Genomic DNA, 12052 nt, shown 5'->3' with positions numbered 1-12052 from the left:
TGCGTCCCTAACTTTCTCCCTGTGGTCAGCATCGCCCCTCTGAGTCCCTATTCCCCCCATGTCCAGTATTGCCCTTCTGTGTTCCTATCCACCTCCTCATGTTGAGAAATACCCAAGTCCCTATCCCCCACCCCCACTCCCACCCCAGCATTGGAGTTCTGTGGCCCTATCCCCCTTGTCCAACAAAGGGTAATGGATTTAATATACTGCCTTTTCATAGTATAACAGAAGCAGTTTACATGTAATATATGCAGATACTTTTTCTATCTCTAGTGGGCTCATAATCTAAGTTTTGTACTTGGGGCAACGGAGGATAAGTGATTTGCCCAGGGTCACGAGGAGCTGTGGTGGGAACTGAACCTGGTTTCCCAAGTTCTATGGCCACTGCACTAACCATTAGGCTACTCCCTCTGTGTTTCTATTCCCACCCACCCCCCATGTTCAACATTGCACCTCTGTATCCCTATCCCAGCCCTCCACCCCCATATGGAAACAGGTTTCATCACTGAAGGCAAAATGCAGCAGAGGAAGGCCCAGGTCTGCTGGTTGGAGGCAGCCTGCCTTAATTGCTGCTGCTGAATGCAAGTTTGGAGGACTACACAGGGAGAGAGAGAGAGATGTTGGACTGGAGGTGAGGGGGAAGAGACATAGAGATGCCAGCACAGGGTTAAATTTACCAATAGACAACTTGGTTACTCTTTATACAGCTTATGCAACCCTTTTGCTCATTTTTTTTTTTTTGTTACATTTGTACCCTGCGCTTTCCCACTCATGGCAGGCTCAATGCAGCAGGCAATGGAGGGTTAAGTGACTTGCCCAGAGTCACAAGGAGCTGCCTGTGCCGGGAATTGAACTCAGTTCCTCAGTTTCCCAGGACCAAAGTCCACCACCCTAACCACTAGGCCAGTCCTCCACTCATTGGTAGAAGTGGCCCTGAGTGGACAGGCCCACCCCCATCCATGGTCAATCTATCTCATGCATATTCATGGTTGGTATCCTGGAGACCTGACTTGCTAGGTGTGTCCTGAGGACTGAGTTGAGAACTCCTGCTCCTTAGTAATGAAAACCATGCTCTAGTTCCCTACTTTTGGTGTAACCTTCTGATTCTCTCCTTGAGCAAAAACAAACAGTATTTTACTCATATAGCTCCGAATTTTCTTAGGAAAGATTTTCTTGAAAGGAGACCAATTCCTTTCACCCTACTGTTCTTGAAAATAACTTGCTTTGAGCTACTACAGAAAAAGATAGGAGCTAAATATGTACAAATAAAAATAAAATCCCAAACCCCTAGATAGCCTATGGAGCTCATTTTCAAAGCACTTAGATTTACAAAGTTCCATAGGTTACTATGGAACTTTGTAAGTCTAAGTGCTTTGAAAATACGCCTCTGGTAAACTGAGTTAAGGAATTTCTTCAGGGGATTAATAGACTGCTATGGTGGAACTCTCCAGATTCACTGGGGGGGGGGGAGGGAACAACATTAATTGGAGGGTGAAGAACCCAGCCCAGAGGGAGGATTAGCAGAGAGTGACAATAATGTGTCATAGTTGGGGAGGGGTTGGCAGGTTATAAAAGTAATAGGATTAAGTGAGCACATCATGGTCTTTGGCTGCTTTCATCCCCATCAGGACCCGTGAGGAAAAGGGGTATCCCGGTCAGGCCCAAATAACCTAAGGCTGATTAAATAGGAAGTTTTTGCCAACAAAAGCATTAGCTGGATTATGAGTGCTCCGGGGGGGGGGGGGGGGGGGGTTAATCAGCCCGGGAGCAGAACAAGAAAAGCCTATTGGGTGCCATAGCCAGAGGCAGCAGCTCTGAGGCAAAGAAGTGCATCTCTGGAAGGAAGGACAGACGGGGAGGTCTGGTCCTGAGTGGGTCTGGCAGTTGGGTAAAAGCCTAGTGGGACAGCTTACTGCAGAAAGCACGGGAAGAAGCACAACCTTGGATTGTTCTTCAGAAAGGATGGGTACTGGAGGACTGGATGGAAGTGTAAATATGTAAATACCCTAGGATCTATAAAGGAATTATTAATTCATTAATTGGAGCTGTTTCCAAAAGGTATTGGCACAAAGAACCTTCTTTCAGCAAAGTGAACTGTTGGGTATAATCTGAACTGTTTGATATTAAGACAAGTATGAAGATTGGATATCTGCCTGTTGCAGCGTTCCAATAAAGTTTTCATCTGCATTACCAATAGTGCTTGCAGCGCTTTTGACAGACTTTTCTAAATAGTCTTTCTAAAGACTACTACGTCATTTTTGAAGAACCAATCTCATTGCTATTTAGCAATTCTCCGTGCAAGAGACTGCTGTAAGATTTTCAGAGGATTTCCATCATCATTGCTCTGCAGCACTCTGCACAGCAGACTCCTGATGCAGGCCTGACGGCCGAAACACGACGTTGTGTCGAGTCTTCAAACCTTCAATAAAGTTTTTATTTAAGAACATCCTCCAGTTTCTGGTATCCTTGGTCGTACTCCCACTTTTTGTACATTATCAAATCTATGTAAGCCACATTGAGCCTGCAAATAGGTGGGGGAATGTGGGATACAAATGCAATAAATAATAATAATTAATGCTTTCTCTTTATTACAAAATCAATAAATATATTATGACTAAAAAAAAAAAAAAAAGAATAACGCTTACTAATGTTCGCAAACAGGACGATAAGCCAAAAACGCTCTAGGTTGCAGCAGCGCTGAGAGCACATACAAACCGCTGACGGCCGGGGGCGGGGCCGGTGCGTGTTTTAGAGGCGGGGTTGACTGGGCGATAATGACCAACCACTAGTATTCAGCAGATCAGCTATCTGATCCCGCCCTCAAACGTACAGTACACAATGAACACACACTTAGCTTTGGCGCCGAACCTTTAACCTCGAGGCTCCTACCATGCTCAGTACGTTAGGGGGGGGGACACACATTTCATACTTTGCTTATTCCCCAGCGAGCGATTTCACACTAAAAACGCATACTGCCCTCGATGTAATTTCACAGCGCACAGTAGACGATGCGAGACAGAGTTCGCCTGAGAAAGTCTCAGAAAGCCCTTGTGACACAAGTCAAAGCACTCTCCTCCCCCCCCCCCCCAGTCTTCGGCTGACTTGAGCGCGCCTGGATCGCCATTTTGTTTCTCGGGGACAGTGGTCCCGTATGTGGGGGGACGGGTATCGGAAGAAAAAAAAAAAAAAGAAGCACAACAGCTCTTCGAACTTGTTGTGGGGGGAGGGGAACCGGAACCTCAGCAATTTCGTTTGATATTATTCACCCGAGGGTGACGGGAACATGTACATAAAGCAGGTAAATAAAGACGGGGCGGGAAGAATACACGGATACAGAAAAAAGGAGGGACCCGTGAACTAGGGCCTGTACGGTGTCAGTGTTTAAGAGGAGATGGTGGGTGTGTGTATGTATCTGGGGCAGCTTTTTGGGCCCTCTTGTATGTGTGTTAGAGAATGGTCAAAACCAAAAAGGTGGGGGGGGGGGGGGGGGGGTGGACCGAAGACTCGACAGCCAAGGTTGGTTGAAGTAACTTTTGTTAGCACATTTGGTGCTAATAAAGTTTATTTATTTTATTTATTGCATTTGTAGCCCACATTTTCCCACCTCTTTGCAGGCTCAATGTGGCTTACAATGCATCATGAATGGTGGAAATATATAAGAAAATAGACATTTAGTTTTACAGAAGGAGGAGTGGCCTAGTGGTTAGGGTGGTGGACTCTGGTCCTGAGGAACTGAGTTTGATTCCCACCTCAGGCACAGGCAGCTCCTTGTGACTCTGGGCAAGTCACTCAACCCTCCATTGCCCCATGTAAGCTGGATTGAGCCCGCCATGAGTGGGAAAACGCGGGGTACAAATGTAACAAAAATAAAATAGATACTATTGGAGATTCTACACGGAATGTTGCTATTCCACTAGCAACATTCCATGTAGAAGGCTGCGCAGGCTTCTGTTTCTGTGAGTCTGTACGTACGTGCAGGACGTCAGACTCACAGAAGCAGAAGCCTGTGCGGCCACATTGTTGATTTGCAAGGGCCGACTTCTACATGGAATGTTGCTAGTGGAGTAGCAATGTAGAATCTCAAACAGTAGCAACAATGGAGGAGTGGCCTAGTGGTTAGGGTGGTGGACTTTGGTCCTGGTGAACTGAGTTCGATTCCCACTTCAGGCACAGACAGTTCCTTGTGACTCTGGGCAAGTCACTCAACCCTCCATTGCCCCATGTAAGCCGCATTGAGCCTGCCATGAGTGGGAAAGCGCAGGGTACAAATGTAACAAAAATAAAATAGATAGTCTTTGAGATTCTACATGGAATGTTGCTACTCTTTGAGATTCTACATGGAATGTTGCTATTCCACTAGCAACATTCCATGTAGAAGGCTGCGCAGGCTTCTGTTTCTGTGAGTCTGACGTCCTGCACGTACGTGCAGGACGTCAGACTCACAGAAGCAGAAGCCTGCGCGGCCACATTGGTGATCTACAAGGGCCGACTTCTACATGGAATGTTGCTAGTGGAATAGCAACATTCCATGTAGAATCTCAAATAGCAACAGTGGAGGAGTGGCCTAGTGGTTAGGGTGGTGGACTTTGGTCCTGGGGAACTGAAGAACTGAGTTCGATTCCCACTTCAGGCACAGGCAGCTCCTTGTGACTCTGGGCAAGTCACTTAACCCTCCATTGCCCCATGTAAGCCGCATTGAGCCTGCCGTGAGTGGGAAAGCACGGGGTACAAATGTAACAAAAATAAAAACAATAAATAAAACATGATAGTGGTATGATAAGCAGGTATTATAGGCAATTCTGTATGTATGCGGAGGAGTTCACATTTGTTGATCTTTTGGTATACCTTGTTAAAGAGATGGGTCTTCAGTAGTTTGCGGGAGTTAGTTAATTGAAGAATCGTTCTTAAGTTGCGCGGCAGCACATTCCAGAATTGTGTGCTCAGGTATGAAAAGGTTACATCAATCAACCTTGGCTCTCAAGATTCTTTGGTCCACCCCTTCTTCTTGGTTTTGACTGTTGATATATACGTAGGGGTTTCTTTACCCTGACCAGTTGGTGGTGGTTCTGTGTTGTTAGAGAATGACATTGGACAAAGTTTGTCCCTGTCCCCACCCCATCCCTGCAGGTTCTGTATCCATTCTCATCCTGTCCCCAGCCCCTCCCCGAGGGATCTGGCCTCATCTGCAGAAGCCTTGAACATTTATGATTTTATATTTAAACCTTTTTATTAAAGTATAAAAAGGAACAATATGCTGTGCAACTGTTGTAGAAAACAGTAATAACAGTGAGCAACTATAATATTCCCCTACCCTTCCAACCCAACAATAGCTGACTTCTACTACCCCAAGCAGTGGCGTTCCTCTTTGTATCAGGTGTTCAGCGCTGCGTGCATCTGGTAGCGGTATACAAATGATAATAATAATAATAATAGTTAGTTCTTCCATTAAAGGCCTGGTTGAAGAGCTAAGCTTTCATCTGCTTCCTGAAGTAGAGATAATCTTGTGTTAAGCGAAGCCTTTCAGGCAGTGAATTCCAGAGTGTGGGGGCTACTCCGGAGAAGGCTCTCTTGTGGGTATCACATTGTGTAATTTCTTTTGGAGAGGGTGTGGTTAGCAATAGTCCTTGAGAGGACCTTAGCATCTTTGGTGGTGTGTAGAGGATCATCCTAGTATTCAGGTACTCGGGGCCATTTTTCTTTAAGGTCCTTGAAGATCAGACAGAGAGATTTAAATTTAGCCCTGTATTGTACTGGTAGCCAGTGAAGTTTTTGCAAAAATGTTTTGATGTGGTCACGCCACTTGCAACCTTCTATGAGTCTTGCTGCTTCATTCTGAATCAACAGGAGCTGGTGCAGGCCCTTTGTAATCAGACCATTGTATAGTGCATTGCAGTAATCCAGTCCTTATGTTATCATGCAATTCTCAAATGGGATAAGATTTACCTTCTTGATGTAAGGAGAGAGGTAGCGTAGCTGTCGCAAATAGTAGAAGCAGCTCTTTAAGGTTGCTTGGATTTGGGGAATTAGAGTAAGTGTCGAATTTAACTGTATTCCAAGGTTCTTGACTTGTGATTTGGGGGGGGGGGGGGGGAGTTCATACTTCCCAAAAGGGATTTTGATGTCAGGTATGTATCTACTTGTGTTAGGGACCCAGAGAAGCTTGGTTTTACTTGGGGCCAGGCAAAGTTTGTTCTGTTTAGCCCATTCATGAATTGATGTTAGACAGGTAATCAGTTTATTCAAGGCTGTAGGTAAGTCAGGTTCAATGGGTATGAGTAGCTGCACATCATCAGCATAGGTGTAGAACTGAGTGTCCACTGACCGAATCAGCTCAGCTAGTGGCTTGAGGTAGATATTGAACTGAATAGGTGACAGTATCGATCCTTGTGATACCTCGCAGGTCAGTTCCCATGATGGTGATGAGTTGCTGCCAGACTTTATTGATTGTTGCCTGTCAGATAGATAGGATCTGAACCAGGCAAGTACTGTTCCATTGATATCTGTTTCTGTCAGTCGTGCTAGCATGATATCATGATCCACAATGTCAAAAGCTGCTGAGAAATCTAGCAGTATTAACACCGAGGTGAATCCCCTGTCTTGGTTTCTGTGAAGATCATCTATTAGGGATACAAGGACTGTTTCTGTTCTGTAACTGGGTCTGAATCTAGATTGACATGGATCTAGCCAGTTTCTCTCTTCTAGCCAGTCATTAAGTTGAACACAGACTGTTTGTTCTATGAGTTTTCCTAGAAATGGGATGTTGGATTCTGGCTGGTAACTTTCAAGTTTGTTCTGGTCAGGGTTGTTTTTCTTTAGCAAAGGGTGAACCACTGCCATTTTTAATGCTGTTGGTAGTTGCCCATTAGAAAGAGAGGTGTTCACAATTTTTGTGGCGCCTTCTATGAGGCCCATACTTGCCTACTGCACTATCTTTGATGGGCCGGGGTCGAGGGATCAGGTAGTTGGTCGAAGGTCTCTTAGGATTTTGTTAAGGCTCTCTTCTGTCGTTGGGTTAGGAGGGGGGCGAGTTTGTGCACAGGACTGGGTGGGATTGCTTGTAAATCCTGCCGGAGACTTTTAATTTTGTTGGCAAAGTATGCAGCAGAATCATTGTAGTTCAGTTTCGACTGGGCAGGCTGGTTCTGTTGTGGGGGTTGCAGTTGGCTGTTTACTATACTGAACAACTGCTTGTTTGAATTGACAGCCTGTGCAATGCATTGAGAGAAATACTGTTTTTTTGGTTGCTGTTAAAGCTTGGCGGTACTTTGTCATGTGCTTCCTACAGTTTAGCCTGTCTTCATCCAGGCAAGATTTACGCCATCTCCTTTCCAGTTTCTGTCCGTGTTTAAGGATCCGAAGTTCTGGAGAAAACCAAGGTGAGCGTTTGTGAGTGGGGCATAAGACCTTTTTTAGTGGTGCCGTTTTCTCTAAGGTGGTTGGCTAAGTGTGTTTTCCAAATGTCAACCTGTTCTGACACTACAGTTGTCTTTTCATCCACATGTGGATAGTCCAAGACCTCTAGGAAATTCTCAATGGTCAGCTTTATTTGTCTCCGATCTCCTTCCAAACTCTGGGAGGTGCCATTTGTTTCAGGCGGTCACTTAGGGAGAATTTAACTAGAACATGGTCTGACCATGATAGGGGTGTTATTTCAGTAGTTATCCCAGAATTATGGGATATCCACCCCTTTGTAGAATACCAGGTCTAGTATGTGACCCTTTTCGTGGGTTGGAGAGTTGATCACCTGTGTAAATCCTAGTGCAGGCATTGTGTCCAGAAAGGCAGCTGTGGTGGTATCTGGGGTTTTGATGTGTAGATTGAAATCTTCCATGATCACCAGCCTAGGGTAATTCAGGGCCACTTGAGTAATCAGGTCTAGGAGTTCTTGCACAGATAATGTGTTGTTACAAGGTGCTCGATGTACTGAGCAGCCAGACTGGTTTCTCCTCTTCAAGCTGGATTAAAAGAGATTCTGATTCATGTATCTGGTGGATGGATATTCTGCGCAGTTTGATTGTATCCCTAATCAAGACTGCTACCCCTCCACCCCGTCTTCTTGGTCTTGGTTGATGTTGAAGCCTGTTGGGCATAGTTAAGCCAGTGGTAAACCCCCACTTTCATCTAGCCAGGTTTCACTTATTCCTAGTATGTCAAGATGCTGTTCATGTATGTCATCACCGAGGATTTCTTTGCAGCTGATCTGTTTGTTTTTCCAAAAAATCAAAATATCATTGTCTGCATTGCTCAAACGTAAATAACAGTCCAGTTCATTTAACAGGCTTCAAAGTGGAAAATGACACAGGGACAGAGTTTGTCCTCATCCCCATCTATCCCTGCCCTGTCCCCTCAGGCTCAGTCTCTGTCCCCGTTACTGCGGGTCCCCATCCTCGTGTCATTCTCTAGTGTGTGTGTATAGCAGAAGAGCTAGTGTCTGGCAGCTTGGGCCCTCTGTGTGTTTGTATATATACATAATATATGTAATTTGTATGGTCTGATAAATGTATGACCTAGAGGACCCACATGGCCACACTGGGTATGTGTAGCTTAGAGCTTGTAATTGGAACTATGTAAGAGATATCAAGTTACCCATCTCCAGGCTCGAGACTATTTGTCCAGGCCTGATTTTGCCTTTACATTGCAAAGCTGTGTAAGATTTGTAGTGCCTGATGCTACCTATTGAAATTAGTGTTTTAAGTCCCATAATTCATAGTGTTCAGAAATTCAAGACTGTCCCACAATCTCCAGCCTGGAGCCAGGTTTCTTAATACTGGTGATAGTCAAGTATTCAAGCTGAAGAAGAAGGGTTATTATCACCAGTATTTAAGCTGAAGAAGGATTGCCGGTCCCCTTTTTCGTAGCAGCTGTTTACAGTGGGGCAGCCTCGGAATTTTATTTTTGTTACATTTGTACCCTGCGCTTTCCCACTCATGGCAGGCTCAATGCGGCTTACATGGGGCAATGGAGGGTTAAGTGACTTGCCCAGAGTCACAAGGAGCTGCCTGTGCCTGAAGTGGGAATCAAACTCAGTTCCTCAGGACCAAAGTCCACCACCCTAACCACTAGGCCACTCCTCCACTGTTGCTACTATTTGAGAGTCTACATGGAATGTTGCTATTCCACTAGCAACATTCCATGTAGAAGTCGGCCCTTGCAGATCACCAATGTGGCCGCGCAGGCTTTTGCTTCTGTGAGTCTGACGTCCGACTCACAGAAACAGAAGCCTGCGCAGCCTTCTACATGGAATGTTGCTAGTGGAATAGCAACATTCCATGTAGAATCTCCAATAGTATCTATTTTATTTTTGTTACATTTGTACCCTGCGCTTTCCCACTCATGGCAGGCTCAATGCGGCTTACATGGGGCAATGGAGGGTTAAGTGACTTGCCAGAGTCACAAGGAGCTTGCCTGTGCCTGAGGTGGGAATTGAGCTCAGTTCCCCAGGACAAAAGTCCACCACCTTAACCACTAGGCCCTCTCTCTCTCTCCATCGCTAGCAGCTAAGTAGATGGTTTGGGGGGGTTTATAGCAAGGGCTGTATTTTCTGCAATAGGGGTTATCCGTTCAGTCAGCTACACTTAACCGGGCTGGGTTCAGTCTGTGTTAGTTTGGTGGTTGGTGTCTCTTATCAGGTGATAGTCAAGGAGGAAAACAAGTTTTTTCAATTCACTCGTTTTTCTCATGCACTATGAGTTTTTACGTTTGATGTTTTTTTTTTCTCTTTTCCTCCTTGCTGGAACCAGTGATAGGAATGGACTCCTGAGTTGATAGGGATTGGTTTAATACATCTGTATTTTTCCTTCGAGGAGCTTTGAGGTTCCAATTTAAATAATTGATAACGTTTGATTTCTAAGTTGAAATCTACACCATATTATTGGGAGACACCCGCAAACTAAATCTTTATGTTCAAACTTCTTAGTGGGTTGGAATATTTATCTATTACGTTTGATTTTCCCTGTTTTGAGATAGAGTGTTATTAATAATTTTAACACATTAATCGCTTTCTGCCTCCCCCTGGCGTCCCTCTGAACTTACCTGTACAGACGGCAGAGCTAAGCATATGCTGCTACTCTCTAGCCAGAGCCCTCTCTCTCTAGCGTCCACGCCTCCTCCAATGAAACTTCATGTTTTGTGCAGACAGGACACTATAGAGAGGGAGGTCTTTGACAAGAGAGAAGCATTGAGTGCTTAGTGCTGTCCTCTGTACAGGCAATTTCAAAGGGTCGCCAGCGGAGTAGGGAGGGAGAATGAGATGCCGTTGAATGCAGGGGCAGCAGAAAGAAAAATTCTGCAGGTGTGTGCGGGGAGAAGGGGTAGGAGAGAAAAAGATACGGGGGGGGGGGGGAGGGAGACCTGGACCAAAGCATCCTGTCTCAAGTGAGGTTTATATGTGAGACGGTGGCCATGGAGGGAAGGGAAGAGAGAAGGGTTAAGATGATGCCTATAGAGAGGAGGTGAAGAGAAGGGAAGCTTGGTGGAGATGGTGCCCATGGAGGGAAGGGAGATGGGAGGAGATTGGAAGAAAATTGAATGGGAAAGATGGGTAAAGGACAGGAATTGAAGGAGGAGAAAAAAGAAATAGTGAATATAAAGGAGGCCCTGGAAACAGAGTTCAGAGCACAGGGAAAGAACCAGAGACAGGGAAAGAGATGGATTAGAAAGATAAAATCACTAGAGAACAATGATAAGATTTTATTTGTATTTTAGTAATAGAAATATTTCAGTTTTGAGACTTTACATCTGTTGTGTATATATTTCATTCATTGTACAGGAGGCAATATAAGGGAGACACTTCATAAGATTAATCGCACAATTACAAATTTTAATCAATGTGCAGCCCTAGTAAATTATAATTGTGACTGACTTCTTCTGTGGTTCATGAAGAACATGTATGTAACTTAATTGTTCTTCATGAACCACAGAATAAGTCAGTCACAATTACAATTTACTAGGGCTTTCTGTGTAACCTAATAAATGATGGTAGATGTAAATTAAAATCACCTAACCAGTTTTTTCCCAGTAAGGAGTAACTGATGCTCTGTGCAAGTTGCCTTCATACTTTATTTATTTGAAACATTTCTAAACTGCACTAGTTTAGAAGTATAGTGCAGTCATTTCACTATTTTTTGGAGGAGGTTTTTCAATTTTTGTTTTCACTCCTTTGCTCTAGGAGAACATTTCAGGCATCCACCACCCTTTCTGTGAAACTTTGTTTCCTAACATTGAGTCTGCCCCCTTGAAGCTTATGATCCTTGCTTGTACAGTTTCCTTTCCATTGGATTTGAATTTTAGGTTTAATAGCTTCTCTCTAACAAATAGTGGAGGAGTAGCCTAGTAGTTAGTGCAGCAGGTTTTGATCTTGGTGAACTGGGTTCGATTCCCACTGTAGCTCCTTGTGACTCTAGGCCAGTCACTTAACCCTTCATTGCCCCAGGTACAAAATAAGTACCTATATATAATATGTAACCGCTTTGATTGTAATCAAAGAAAGGCGGTATATCAAGTCCCATTCCTTTTCCCTTAAAAACTCAAGGTAATTTGCATATTCAGTTGGTAGGTCCCTGCCCAAGAGGATAATCTAAATTGTAATGGAAAGTGAAATAACTTAACCAAAGTCACAAGGTGCATCAACGAGAGAATAAAAATTTTAACCTTAGTTTCTTCTGCTCTAACCAATAAGCTCTCCTCCACTTCACTGGAAAAGGCTTGCTTCTTATACTTTATTATTATATTTCAGATATTTGAATGTTTCTGTCATCTCCTCTTGTCTCTCTTCTTCTTTAGATTATATATATTTAGGTCCTTAAGTTTTGTTTCATGTACCTGTTGGTACAGACTTGCACCTGCACCATTTTGTTTCTTTCTTTGGGCTAACTCAGGGTAGCCTAACTTTTTTCTGAGCTATAGCCTCTAGAGCTGAACATGATAGAAGGTCTAACAACCTGTACAGGAGCCTAATCACCTTCTTGTTTTTTTCTGCTGGTTATCCAGCAGAAAAATCGTAGAAACTGGTGTTGGGTATCCAGCACTACAAATCATAGAAACAAGCCAGGTC

The 12052-nt window shown here is 44.2% G+C and overlaps 1 protein-coding gene across 1 annotated transcript in view; it reads left to right on the top strand.

Moving 5' to 3' along the window:
- Nucleotides 1-3139: 3139 nt before the first annotated feature.
- The window catches only part of SMC3 (structural maintenance of chromosomes 3), a 190643-nt gene continuing 181730 nt past the window's right edge, over nt 3140-12052 (top strand). The window contains exon 1 of the mRNA XM_030202767.1: nt 3140-3298. Within this exon, the coding sequence (XP_030058627.1) occupies nt 3284-3298 (15 nt within the window). The 5' untranslated portion in view covers nt 3140-3283. The remainder of the gene's footprint in view (nt 3299-12052) is intronic.

The sequence above is a fragment of the Microcaecilia unicolor genome, chromosome 5 (assembly GCF_901765095.1).
Source record: "Microcaecilia unicolor chromosome 5, aMicUni1.1, whole genome shotgun sequence".
NCBI classification, from domain to species: Eukaryota; Metazoa; Chordata; class Amphibia; order Gymnophiona; family Siphonopidae; genus Microcaecilia; species Microcaecilia unicolor.
Note: the sequence above shows the minus strand (reverse complement) of the source record. Positions and strands in the feature narration are given on the sequence as shown.